The sequence below is a fragment of the Nuphar pumila genome, chromosome 8 (assembly GCF_984573655.1).
Source record: "Nuphar pumila chromosome 8, dmNupPumi1.hap1.1, whole genome shotgun sequence".
Lineage (NCBI taxonomy): Eukaryota > Viridiplantae > Streptophyta > Magnoliopsida > Nymphaeales > Nymphaeaceae > Nuphar > Nuphar pumila.
The window spans coordinates 2,359,582-2,374,398 of NC_143256.1; the positions used below are offsets into that span (position 1 = coordinate 2,359,582).

A 14,817-nucleotide genomic window follows, 5' to 3' on the forward strand; every position below is an offset into this window, starting at 1 on the left:
CAATTAATAAAGTTGGTTAGTTTTGGACGATGGTAATATAAGATCCCTTGTGGTTGTGTTATAACTGTAAAGGCCCTGGGTATTTGGGAATGTCTCCGCAATTGTTTTGAAAAAAAAATTGTCACTTTTTAACGGTTATGAGTTGAGGTCGTTACAATCGAAATGGAATACAAATAAAAACTAAAATAAATAAAAGTGACTATTCATAAATTTCATGATTTTTACTGTAAAAATTAAATTTTTAACAAAATCTAAAAATGATGATTGCTAATTTAGAGAAAACACATGGAATTGAGTAAGAACCGTGAGAGGAAACACATAAAAACATGAAAAGTAGAGTAAGAAAATATATAAGAATAGATGAAGCATGTGAAAAGCATAGGAGAAGCGTGGGAGAATCGAGATTCCCATCAAGTTTTGGAAGCGAGGAGTATCGCGCTTCCAACATGAGTTTCGAGGAAGCGGGCTTCTCACTTATCTAAGAAGCTTCTGGTAACTCTGGTGTGTGTATTTTGGAGTGATGAGTAGCTCCTAAACAGTTTATATCCTAAACCTTCCTAAATGCTTATAAAAAGCATAGTTGCATGTGGTTTTTGCTCAATTCTAACATGTAGATCGTTCGTCATTGCTTATTTACTAAAAACCATCTTTAGATCAAATCGATTCTATGAGAAACCTAGATTTCTCATTCACCAAGTTTTGGTGCAACATGAGCCATTGATTTTTTATCACTCTATACACATCTAAACATGAAAAATGCCTAATCTAGTACTTGTTTTCTACTAAGCTATAGAGAATGTCTATGAGTTTAAGCAAACACTCGAAACATTGCCTTCAAAGTCATTTAGGATGGTTTAGGAGATGAGACTGTTTAGGAGCTACTCATTACTCGTTTTCTACAGTTGGACTTCAAAGTGTATATGATAAGTATTGCAAACATGATGGTAAAATTGCAACTGAATGCCACAATAGGGAAGATAGCGAGGTGCTATCTAAAGAGAAAAGATACGGAAGTGCATTCTAAAGTGCATGATTTCTTTGTACAGTTAGATGATTGGAAGGGCAGCATATAATGAACCCAGAAGCACAGAAGTGCATTTATTTATTGATAAAGGGTTGAATTGTCTCAAAAAGTTTGGCCATATGTATAAGAATGTTGTGTAAAAGGAAGACATAAGAACATGAAGGAAAAAGGAGAACATGATGGAAATATTCACCATGCAAGGTAAAATTAAGTGGTAAAACATGCTTGTAGGAATATGATAGTTGTGTTGGCCGTTTTCTGGACTTTGCTTGTCATTGCAATTGCAATTGATCATTTAAGGATCGTTCAACTAATATCTGCTTTCTCATTTTTGAGATGGATGTCCTTGTATGGTTAGGCATATGAAACATATGACGCTTTTCCTGTAAATGTTCTCATGTATGTCATGGAAATCTGTTAGTATGACCTTATAGTGCCCACTATCAGGGGGGTTATGGAGAAACATGTGCAAACCTTGCAGGTGTAGGCTGACATGCATGAGTAAATATCATATTGCCAATAAGTGGACGCGAGAAGTGATGCATGGAGGAACCGAAAAACCAGCATCTAAGAGATGTCCTATAATGAAGCTAGCAACATGGAAGCAGAAATTGAATGTGTTTTGCTTAGATGCGTTCTTTCCCAGTATCTTTTGGCCAAAACTGCTCTCATATATGTAGGTTCATAGTGGAAGCATAAATTTGAAATTAAAGTGCAATTCCTTTAGAAAGGAAAGCACACTTCTAGCATCAGCTTGGGATGCACTTTTGAGATACTAAGGAGCTTTTGGTTACACTGCATGTGCATGTTTATATCTGTGAGCAAGTGGTATATCATGATTGTTATCTATATGTTTCTGGTATATAAGTTGGTGTACTGACAAAAAATAGTGCAACTAATACTTATATTTCTCTTTGTAGGTCACCATTCTGTCAACTGCTTAGTAAATATTTACTTCATGTTTGTATTATATTTCTTTCATTGCTGTCAACCGCTTAACTGTTATTACCATCATATTCAAGTTATATTTCCAGAAAAAAATTCACTTATATTTCCTTTCTCGTGTTTTAAGTGCTTGTGCCATCACATGCCCCAGTATGTAAATTTATGGTGTGCATGACTAACAAATTTGATGCATAAGATTTCCATGTCCAGATGCGAGTGTCACCATAATTTTGTCTGCTTGTTTACTGCAGCTCAACTAAGACCGGTCATTGAAACATTGACGAAATTGTATGAAGAAACATCAAAAGCTCTAGGGGCTCCAAACGCTGTTGGAACTAGAAAACGTGAGATTGATGATAATTCCAGGAGAATTGGGTCGCTATTTGCTAAACTGAATTCTGCGGATATTTCACCTAATGCTGCTGCTAAGCTTGTTCAGCTGTGTCAAGCTTTAGACAAGGGGGACTTTTCTGGTGCACTACATATTCAGGTATATTTTGATATTCAACTAAATCCAGCTTGTGTGGTGGTTCAAGTTACCCCATTTTTCCCTCTTTTTCAAGTGACAGTGTGACACAAATTAGCAAGGAGACAGATATTTGCTTCCATTTTATGGGTCTTTGGAAGTTCTATCAATTAATTTTAGCGACTGTCAAATAGGCTTTGATCCAGCTTAGCATGGCTTTAAAGTGTATATCTAGATGGAAGACGTAGACTAAATGAATCAAGGCAGCTGAATAGGCACAAACCTTCAGTGAAGTATGCTTTTATATGCGTTACATGCTTCGTATTATAAAGTTCAGCTTGTGTGATCTATCAGAAGCTGGAAGGTGTATGTTGTGATTCTTCATCACATGTCTGTATGTTATCAGAGATTCAAGATAGAAATCATAAAACACAAAGAGGAGATGAGAAATGAGAAGATACAACAATAAAAATGGTTGACCCTCAAACTCTACAGATACAAAGACTAAAATGCCCTTATAACCTAAGTATAATGCAAAAAAAGAAAAAATTACAGATTTACCTTCATAAAGAATCATATGTACAATAAAGAGGGTTTTCATATTTTAACACTCCCCTTCAAACTTCAGATGATGCAAACAGAATCATCCCAAGTTTGGATAGAAATGTTTGCAAATTCAAAGTAGCCAAACTCTTGGTAAAAATATCTGTTATCCGCTCTTTTGAGCTCACATGCTCCAAGGATATACCTCTATCCTTATACACCCTCCTAGTAAAACGACAGTCTATCTCAATATGTTTTATTCATTCATGAAACTCGGGATTCTTTGCAATGTAGATTGCACTCATATTGTCATAGTGGAAGGAGGTTCTTCCACATATTGCAACAGTAAATTCTTCTAAAAGCCATCTTATCTAAATGATCTTGATACTCACTTGAGTCATAGCTCTATATTCTGCCTCAGTAGTAGACAAACAATCTGTTGCTGCTTCTTGCTTTTCCAGGAAATCAAAGAGCTTCCAATGAAGACACAAAATCTAGTAGTCAAAATACGATGTCTAGTAGAATGCCCATTCCATAAAAGATGATGATGATAAGATATTCCAAAGTGCATGGTGTCTCGCACGTATTGGATGATTCTAAACACTACAACAAAATGGATTGAAGTAGGAGAACTCATAAACTGCCTAACACTGAGAACTGCATAAGTGATGTCAGCCCTGGTAATGGTTAAATGAATCAAACTTCCCACTAGTTGTAATATCGCCTATTTTAGTATTTAGTCATTTTATAATTTTGACAAAAATTTGGCTAAGTCTGGGAGAAAAATCGTTTGAGGCTCAATTTGAGTCTGGGCTTAACCCCAGGTCTCATCGACAAGGTCGAGGCGAGCCAATCGAAGCGTGAGAAAGAGTTTTAATTTTGACCTTTAAATTCAAGCAAAATTCGGGTTATTTTTGGGCGAAATTCAAAATTTGGTATTCATGTAATATATTGTTGGATGCGTCTCGGAATTCTGAGCGCAATGATATTTTGTTTTTCTGATTTCGAGTTCCTGTTTGCCCGAAAATCGTGTTTTTTTTTTTTAAATTGAGTTGTTTGTCGAAATGGATCCGAAGTTGGATCGGATTGGATCCAAGGTCTACGATCCGAACTAATATGGATTTGGGTCTTATTTAAGTCCTACTTAAATCTGGATTTGATCCAGATCTTGATCCATTTTTGTTTTGGGCATGGGTTTGGATCTTGGATCCGGATCCAAATCCAAGCCCAACGTTTTTCCATATTTAAATTCAATATAAAGCCTTAATTTGAGGTTTATTAAGGTTAAGAAGTCTTTAGGGTTAATTTGGGTATTTTTGGAAGTTTTTAAATATTTTTAATTAATTAACAATTAAATAATTAATTAAATTATATTAATTCCAAAATTTTATTTTTGGGCTGAGTGGGACTCTCTAAAAGAGTCCCTATTCTTACCTAAGAGAGGTTAAGAGAGAGTTTTAGAAGGGTTGAGAGTTTTAAGAAAAAGAAAAGTCAACTTTTTTTTAGAGTTTCAAAAAAAATAGAAAACTAGGGGAGAATTTCCCCCACTGGAGACTCTCCAGCCCTTTCTAAAAGGGCTGGAGAAGGGGGGGAACGTCATTCCCTCTCCCTCACTTATAAAAGAAAAAAAAAAGGAAAGAGAGAGAGAGGAAGAGGGAAAAGGGGAGAGGAAGAAGGAGGAAGGAGGAAGAAGAGTGGGAGAATGAGTTACCCACGTTTTTGCACCTCAGTCCCAATTTTCCTTCGATTTTTTCCAAGGTACGGGTCTCCTCTTTTGATATAAGTGAGAAATCGATTACCGATTCGATTCTCATGCTATACCTTGGTGTAAACCATGGTAAAAGAGTAGATCCATGTGATCACTCTAAAATATGCGGAAGATGATCCATGGATCCCTCTTCCATGTATGCGTCTTTGATTCTTTTCATCCTTTCAAAACAAAAAAAAAATGTGTACATAGCTATTTTTTTTAGGTTAAAACAGAATTTGAACCATTGTATAAGTGTTCATTTGAAGTTTATTTTAGATGAAAATCGGTTTTCATGAATGGCTCATATCTTGGACTATTAGATGTATGTAAACTTAGGGTAGAATAATTATTAATGCATGCAAAATTTAAAAATTTGCATGAGCATCGTTAATGCCTTTTGGACCTATACAATGACATGCATACTGAAATCATGATTCTGTCCACACATACTTAGCTGATTTTAAGTGTGCACATTCATGCTCACGTGAGATGTGAAACCTTGTATGCATGCACTCCTAAATGAAAGTTTACAAGTTATGACTGTATACATACAGTGATGAACCTGAATAGGCATGCACACATGTCATACAAATCCTTTTTTTGTTGATCTGGCACATGTGAATGCTAAACCTGTTTTTCAACATAACTAATTTTTGCTTTATCACTGTTTTGACTGCTAGTCTAGCACACTTGCACTTCGCTGGGCAGGATCGGTCTTTGCTTAGCTCAACCAGTCGGCTGGGCAAAAGGGGGCTGGTCCACCAGCACATGGTGGGTGCTGACAGGTTATACCAGGCCTAACAGATAGGCTGGGCAGGTGTGCCTTACAAAAAAAAGGGGTTGCTTTTTTATTTGTGTAATATGGGCTGACTGGCAGCCTAGCCGAGTGGTACTCTGCTGGCTGCAAGGCCTTGACAGGGAACCCACAGGTCGGTCTGGGTCTGTGTGGTGACTGCCAATGTAATGCCCCAAAATTTCAAGCTTGCGAACCTTTCAGAAAACAGGCAAGAGACTAGAAAAAATCTCTTTCCTTTAAGAGTTTGTTTATGAAATCAGCGGAAGACTATTCTTTTGTTAAATTCAGAAAGACAAGCTGACAACCTTGGGCGCGTTAGCTAAAAGAACCAAAACTCACAATCCATATTACTTGCAAAACACTTGGAAAAGCCACTTTCATTAAAAGAAGTTTTCAAATAGTACAAAATTCAGATATCCTAAAGAATATCCGTTACAAAACCCAAAACGTTCAGGACGCGAGCTAAGAGCAGAAAAAAGAAAGTCTTGAAGCCATCTCGCAATCGCGTCATCGCCTGTGGTGTACCTAATCATCACCTGTACCCATAGAATGGGTTAGTTTCACGAAAAAACTAGTAGGTGCACAAGAGAGACTACAGTAAACTGAATTAAGTACATTTAATTCAGCATGCTAAGCAGTTTGAAGCAGATATGCAGTTAAACAGGTAAGCAGTTCATAGCAGGTAAGCAGTGCAAAACAGGTAAACAGTTCAAGTAGGTAAGCAGTGCAACTGTCAACACGCAGCATGACGATTCATTTGATCGTAAGCTGTGAACTACCGCGCAACAAGCAAGTCTCTATGACCCATCGACCAGTGTGAATAAACTTTATGTTTCGATATTACTGGCCTGCGGGTACGTGCAGCCAAAACGTTTCGGGCGCCTGTTATTCTATGTATTTTCAATAACCCGAATAGCTAGTTGAGTCCTCTCCTAAGGGGACGGCTATAGCCGAGAGAGGATTCTCCAAAGGCAGGTAAGTGGCAATTGGTGCATCCAACTTCTGCAGAAGTCCATAGGATTTACCACCTAGGATAATGTCTGGTAGTCCCTTTCCCTGACTCCAATGACTGGAGAGGCCAGATCTTTGCCCGTGGGGTGGTTGTTAACAACCTGTCCATTGGAGTTTTGTATCGATCCATCTTCTCATTTAACAGAAACACAAGGGCGAATGAGCACGTCAGGGGTAAATTATCTGACTACTCATTCTATATGCTCTGGTCTTTTGACCAGATGAGCATTTTATCTGTGAAGGCGATCTCATTTTTAATGTGTTTACAACATTGTGCATTTAGCACTGTTCGAGGTTGCACGCCCATCTCATCTGATCATCGCAGTACTAGCGTGTAGTGCATGACTACAAGTACTCTAGGATGAAAGGGGTATAGCTCATCAATAGGAGCCTCAACAGAAGTGTTTCACAAAGATGTAATGTTTCTCAAACTTTACTTTTGACATTCTTTATCTTTTGAAACAGCCAACAGCTTGTGCCAACATTTGGCATGCGATTTTCTAAAATCTCATCCGCTATCGTGGTATCTACATGTCTCGCATGACTCGATATCGGCCTCGATATACGGGATACGGGTTTCTCCACAGAACCCCCGGTAAGAAGTGCGCTCAAGTCTACTTTGCAGGACTACTTGCTCGTAAAACCAGGATCCTTGCGAGGTATCCCTTTCCTGAAACGAAGGTGTATTGTTAAGCCCCCGACTCAACTCTTATCGCAAGAGGGAGAGTGGTAAAAGCCTCTTGCATCCTGCACGAGGATGCCTGATAGAACATGCAATGAGCAAAAACCTGAGCATCATCTGCAATGGCAAGACATTAACGAAACATTTGCAAAAGCAGGAGCCTGGGCGCAAAGCGCGACGGCAAAGTAAAGACTGTAAACAAGAGTGCAAACGCAAAGCCTGAGCGCAAAGCGCGACGGCAAAATAAAAGTTGTAAGCAGGAGTGCAAACGCAAAGCCTGGGCACAAAGCGCGACGACAAAGTAAAGACCGAAAGCAGGAATGCGTAAGCGAAGCCCAGGCGCAATGCGCAGCGGCATAAGGAAGACATGACAGAAAGTAAAGGACAAGGATCGCGAAACTGCGTCCTTGAGTTAAATGCATACTCGTATGTATATATATATATATATATATATATATATATATATATATATATATATATATATCCTTTTTAGTTAATTGAACTCAATTCAATTGTCCAAGTCCTCCGTGCAATCTTCCCCTACCTCGGGGTATCGCGAGAAAGTAGTCGCCTGCGCTTGTAAGAGATTGTCGGTTCGGTTCGCGGGGCGCGAACGGGCTCCGTTGCGCAACTGCAAATATGTGATATCAGCGAACAAGCAAAAAAATAGGGAGAAGTCTCAGCTTCTCCGCAGTGCAAGGCAGGGATCAACAGTCCCTGCTGACTTGAAAAATAACGGTGCAGAGTCTAAAGACCCATGCTGCCCAAAAGAATAGGTGCAGGGGCCATCGGCCCCTGCCGGATATTTAAAGAAGGCAGGGGCCATTGGCCCCTGCCGGGCTTCAAAAATAAGAGGGGCAGGGGCCATCGGCCCCTGTCGGACTTTAGAGGGAAAGGTAGGGGCCTTTGGCCCCTGCTGGGTTTTCAAGAAGAGGGGCAGGAGCCGGCTCCTGTCGGATTTAAAAGAAGGGCAGGGGCCTATGGCCCCTGCTGGAATGAGATAAAAGGCAGGGAGCCCCTGCTGCTGGAAAATTAAAAAGGGCAGGGGCCTTCGGCCCTTGCTGGAAAAGATGAAGGGCAGGGCCGATGGCCCCTGTCGGAATAATAAAAAGGGTAGGAGCCATCAGCCTTTGCTGAAACAAATAAAAGGGCAGGGGCCGATGGCCCCTGCCGGGAAAATGAGCAGAGAGAGAGAGGCGCAGGGGCCAACAGCCCCCTATGGCCATTTGGGAGAGGAGGCAGGGGCAATGGCCCTTGTCGGCTTGCTTGACAGAGAAACAAGACAGGGGCCAAAGACCCCCTGTCGGTTTCTTAGAGGAACAGGGGGCGGAGCCCCCCTGTCAACCAGAGGTGACGGCAGGGGGCTTCGACCCCCTGTCGACCGACCAAGGACAGTGGCAGGGGAGAGAGACCCTCTGCCGGCAAAACAAGGGGGACAGGGGGAGCGGAGTCCCCTGGCGACAAGGCAAACGACAGGAGGGGCGGAGCCCCCTGTCGATGAGCCAAACGAGAAGGAAGAGAGGGGGAGAGGACAGAAAACAGGAGAAAAAGAGAGGAGCCGTACCTGGTGGTCGCCGGTGGCGGCGGAGGGAGTTGTCAGTGGCGGTGGTTCGTCGGCGGTCGCCTGCGTCGCTCCCGACAGTAGGAGAGCCGAGAGAGATGCAGGGAGGAGACGAGAGAGAATTTAGGGGGGGGGGGGGGAAGAGTGCGGAGAGCGTCGATGAGGGAGAGAGTCGAGGGAGTGAGAGGGTGAGATGGAAGAGACGAGAGAGCAAAGAGGGGAAAGGGGGGTTTCGAGAACCTCCCCCCCTTTGCCTCGTTGTTTGAAACAGACCCGAGGGAGGCGGTGCCTTCATTGAGTCCGGATCGGACCCGAATCCAAGTTAGATTTAATTTTTTTTTTCTTTCGGATTTTACAGCCAGGCCCAGTCGACTGAGTCGGCTGGGAAACAGTCGAGCCCCAGCCGACTGGGTGCTGAGAAAAAAAAAATTGTTTTAACAAAATATTTTGGGTTGGCTGGTAGCCCAGCCGAGCCATACTCGGCCTTTCTACCAGGCCTCGGCAGACCTGCACAGGTTCGGCCTGTGCAGGGATTTCCCAAACCCCAACCGACTGCCAATTGGTTGGGTAGGTGGGAATACTTTCAACAAAAAAAAAAATGAACACAACATTCAGTGCATGCAGGTGAATTTCCAGAATGTGTGGTGAATGTAATTTGATACATGTTAAGATCAGAATTTGTTTATATGCTTCGACTGATTTTGACATGCCTACGCAAATTGATATTTCAAGCTTGTTTCTAGGCATGAGCATATATGAAGTTTATGTGGGTTTGTATGTGTGGTTGTATGAATATTCACATGTGTGAATCGTGAATGGACGTATACATTGACATGAATTTGGTTATTGAGTGAGAGCATGCAATGAATATGTACATGTAATGAAGTCATGCATTTGACAAGAGACCTACAAATCTCACAATCCTTCACATGATTCAAAACTACAAGTTTTGGCCCTCCTAGACTACCAGAAGTAATATGTCATAGTCTCTGGTGCCACAAAAATGACTCATCCAAACTAGCCGCACTCACACCAACTTTACATCTCCTCTGCTTGCTCATGTCCAACAATTCCAGATAATGCAGATCACCCCTTCTATGGCCAAAGACAATCCTCCTCCTTGATAATTGATCCTGCACAACATAGTCAATGGGAGAAAATACGACATTACAATTGAACTTAGTTATTTGACCGACAAAAATGAGATTCATGGCCAAAGAAGGAACATGATAAACTTGTGATATTAAGCTTACTCCTAGGAAAAGAAATAGAAGACACAATACCAACTTTAGAAATTGACATCAAAGATCCGTCTGCAATGGGTGCAGGGATGACAATTGGTTATGATAGACTCATGAGCTGTCATATGACAAGATGCTCTTGAGTTTATCAACCAACCATAGGGACTACCAACAATACCTGCATAAGCAATACCAGAGGAAGAAGGACCAAAATAGATGAGGCAGTGACAAACTGAGCAAGGGGCTGAAGATCTTGAATCTGCTTCAAAAACTGATGGTGGGTGTTGCTCACAATTTCAGCTGAGCTCGACATAGAAGACATACTAGCCTGAGAACCAATACTGCTCACATCAGATATACCAAGTTTTGCCTTGGAACCATCTTCCTTTATAGAAACAGTTACAACTCCACCCTTTTTCTTCTTAAGCATTGGACATGTATTTTCAATATATCCATAACGCTTATAGTAATGACACTGGATGAAACTCATCACCACGGTCTCCATTGAACCGACCTCTTGCTCTACCTTGTCTGGACTAGGGTATGAAGAAATGATTGATGAAGTATGTTGTTGTCGTGTTTCACACACTATCAAATTCGGGACGGAGCGCCATAAGGAAATCAATCAGTTGCTTTTGGTCCCTACACTCTACATCTCGATTCTTGCATTCAATACACCCATTGCATTTATCACACTTCGTAATTTCTAACATAGATGTCAAGGCATATGCTGCTTGTTGCAATCGGGCATAAAAATCCTAAATAGACTCTCTCTTGCTTTAGAGACTTCAATTCTTGTTCTAATTGGTATCTTTTTGCCCAATTAGATTGCTCATACACCTGCTTCAAATTTGCCCAAGCATCTTTAGCATTTTCATACTTCATGATATTCATTGAAATATTATGCTCCACTGACCCCAAAAGCCATGACTTCACCTTGGCATTGTCGCTCTCCCATTCTACAAGACTTGCCTCATAGTTGGTATCATCTCCCTTGGGCTTGGACTTGGTCCCATCCAAGAATCCAATATATCCATACCCCTTAATCACAGTTCGTATAAATTCTGCCCAATATGCGAAGTTAGTCCCGTCAAATTGGACGGGAATAATTTGTATGTTCTCCATCTCCATACTACCACTGACCTCCATCTACAATACCAAGATGCTGCAACTAAACAACGAACACAGCAAAACAAGAGCAAATCTATAGAATATAGGGTGCAGCACAGTCGAGCACAACAAAATAACAGCACTGAACCCAAAATCTTTACAATAAAGCTTTCTTATCAACTACCGATGCGCTCATCATAACACTATGCTCACCAAAATCCAGAACTATTACAATAAGCAGGTTTATATCAAGCACCAGAACACTGTAGCAAGAAGTTATTCAGCAATCAGGTCACCCGATAGCACTATACACAGTAAAGCACTCAAAAAACAAGTACCGCCAGTCAGCACTTGAAGAAATTTCAACCCAAACCTCAAAATATGTCAAATCTGAGCAAGCAATTTATTGAAATCACTCCCCAAACGAAGAACGACATTGACACATCCAATAAATGCCATAAAAAACATGGTAAACACCTTATATGCTCATATTCAACAGATTTTCAGAATCTGCCCAGTTTTCTCATAAAACTGAGAAAATAGAAGAAAAATCACAGAAAATCAAATACTCCACTAAAACAGATGAGGTTTGATTCAACAGACAGCTAAAATCAGCCTCTACAAAACCCCCAAAACGAAATCAACAAAACCCTAACTGACCATACAGTCGGCCTCTCAAATGCTGATGTTGGCAGGGCACATCTTCCTGGATGAAGCTGAGAGATGTGATTCCTTCTCCAGCATGATGAGATGCTCCCCCCAAGTTCAAATAAGGCTCTGATCAAGGTTGCCAGACGAGGAAGCGGAAGCGGGAAACAATATAGGAAGCGGAAGCGAAAAGAGATGCATTTTAAAATGTATAGAAAGCGGGAAGCGAGGAATAAAACAAAAAAATAATATAATAATTGAATGAGAATTGAAATGGAACACAAATAAAAACTAAAATAAAAGTGGCTATTCTTGAATTTCATGATTTTTTAGTGTAAGAATTAAATTTTTAACAAAATCTATAAATGATGACTGCCAATTTAAAGAAAACACATGGAATAAAAAATATGAAAAGTAGAGTGAGAAAACATATAAGAAGAATAAATGAAGCGTGTTAAAAGCATAGAAGCGTGGGGGAATCGAGATTCTCATCAAGTTTTGGAAGTGGCGAATATCGCGCTTCCGAAGCAAGTTTCCAGGAAGCAGGCTTCCCACCTATCTAAGAAGTTTCCGATAACTTTGGCTCTGATACCATGTACTTTATCAGAGATTCAATATAGAATTCATCAAGTGAAACACAAAGAGGACAAGAACTACGAAAGCTTCATTCAATGAGAAGTGAGAAGATACAACAATAAGAAGGGTCGGCCCTCACACCCTGCAGATACAATGACTAAAAAGCCCTTATAACATAATTATAATACATAAAAATGGAAAAATTACAGATTTACTCAAAGAATCATATGTACAATAAAGAGGGTTTTCATGTTTTAACAATGTGAAGGCTTATCTGCTATAGAAATACCTTTTTTGGTTATTCTTTAATGTTGTGCTACACATAAAGTGTAGGCTTTGGAATTTCCATGCCAAATAAACGAGTGTTTGTGTCAGTTTCAGTGCTTTCCTTTTTCTTCTTTTGGCCCTAGAAAGGGAAAAATCAGTATGATGCATGGAGTTTTGAACCGTGTCATTCCTTCAAAAGGTTGATCTCCAAGTTTGCTGTTTTATTAGCAAAACACCTCATGAAACTTGACCAGTATCTTGCCTGTTTTCTGTCTGATCACTCTCTGCTAGCGCAAGCAATTGGTCGCAGCCCAATTATCACCCATCTTGGAGATGAAATTTACTACCTGAATCTTAACCTATGCTGCTGATTTTTTTATTGTTTCAAAATAGCTTTTTTGCTATAGGTAATTTTGCTCTTCATTTTTTGCCTTTTCCACAAATTATTGTGTTCAAATTGCTGAATCCTCTTTTCTTTCTTCCAGTTATTGTGATTTTGTGGTTCAGGATAGCTTGTTATTTAGAAGTTTGGTATTTCTTTCTTACAGGTTCTCTTGACTACGAGTGATTGGGATGAGTGCAATTTTTGGCTTTCATCACTCAAGAGAATGATAAAGTTGAAGCAAAACGTGAGATGAAAATGAGGAACTTAAGCATCCATAACCTAGGCTGTTCCATTATCCATGCCAACCACAAAAGCAGTGGCATTTTTGGATAGTGATGGTATCCATCCTTCTTCGCTTGTCCATGTGAACAGATGTCCGTCTAGGAGTGCGAGTGCTGACTTTTTTCCATATTTTCTATTTTTTCTTTTATCTTGTTTTCATGGATAAGATGAGATGTATAGGATAATGCCCTTCAGTGCTTTGAGTTGGTGTTGGAAGCTCGGGCACGGTTTTTCAGTTAATGCAACAGTTTTGTCTTATGAATATATGTGCTTTTGTTTCCTTGCGAATTCAATTATTCTACTCATTTTTTGATAATTTGGTATGTAAATTGTTGATGATGTGAACTTTAGATATTTTCTGTATCATAATATCAGCCGGTCAGTTTTCACTGGTGGCATTTTGCATTTGATCGTTTTTGTTTGTTTGCAAATGCGCAACATTAGCGCTGTCTTGGTAAGTTGATTAAAACCCTCTCTAAAACACAAACTTGTGGATCCTGGCTTACTGGTTTCCTGCCTAGTTGGAATGCTTTAAAATACAAAAGGTTGATAAAAAAGACTATTAAGTGACTGGCTCCTAAAGCCCTCACAAAGATGGCATTTGTTCTGTTATTAGTCTACATCCAAGCAATAAACTAGACTTCGATGGTGCTGAGCCCTGCATACCAGTTGTTTCGGAGTAAGCAACTTATTCAAACAAGTCAGAACTGTTATTGATATCTTTTGTAGCCCTCAATCTTATCTCATTCCATCCACTTTTTTTTTTTGATGGGCAAGCTGGGTTTAGTCAGACCCCTACCAGTTATACAATGTACCATTACGTCCCAACACAAGGTGACGTGCACTGACAGCTCCAGCCAAACAAGGAGCCCCCTGTTGGTCCCATCCACTTCTTTTGTTCTTGTTAGAAACCAAATTTTACTCATGAAAGTTCCAGAAGAACTTTTCCCTTTATTAATCAAAATCGGAAAAAACAAGATTTTTATAGTCAAACAATAATGTGATGATATGACAAGATAATCCTCTGACATGCCCGACCGCCAAAACTACTTTCAGAAACTTCCTAAGTATTATGTTCTTTTAGATTTTAAGAACGAAGAATGACTGTACGACAAATAGGAAGTGTTTCTCCAAATGGCCTAAAATGGTTGAAATTGGTTTGCTACCTAAAACTGCAAATAAGTAACTTTTTAGGACCTTTTTACCTTTCACACAAGTTATGAAGTTTGCACAATATATTCGCCTGTCGGTTAAGGCAAAATCTCACTTAAATTTCATATTTGCACATTTTTGTTGCTATCCTAAAAAAACACACAAAAAATCATTGTTATTTATGTTGTATTATCTATTAATCCTAACTTGATAAATACCTTAGTAAAATCACATATTTTATACCAAAGTCAGTGAGATACTGTGCGAACCTCCCTTCTCTTTTCTTTAACCGTCACTTAAATATAGGTTCATACCTATTTTTTTGTGGTCTTTGCGAAGCGAATAAAAACAAGTTTTGTGAACCTCCTTATGATCGTA

General features: G+C 39.9%; 1 protein-coding gene across 1 annotated transcript in view; it reads left to right on the plus strand.

The window, feature by feature from the left end:
* LOC149829441 (protein transport protein SEC31 homolog B-like) overlaps window positions 1-13,545 on the plus strand; it is a 134,782-nt gene extending 121,237 nt beyond the window's left edge. The window contains exons 15-16 of the mRNA XM_090016188.1: window positions 2,221-2,459; window positions 13,169-13,545. Of these exons, the coding sequence (XP_089872314.1) occupies window positions 2,221-2,459; window positions 13,169-13,258 (329 nt within the window). The 3' untranslated portion in view covers window positions 13,259-13,545. The remainder of the gene's footprint in view (window positions 1-2,220; window positions 2,460-13,168) is intronic.
* Window positions 13,546-14,817: the final 1,272 nt, after the last annotated feature.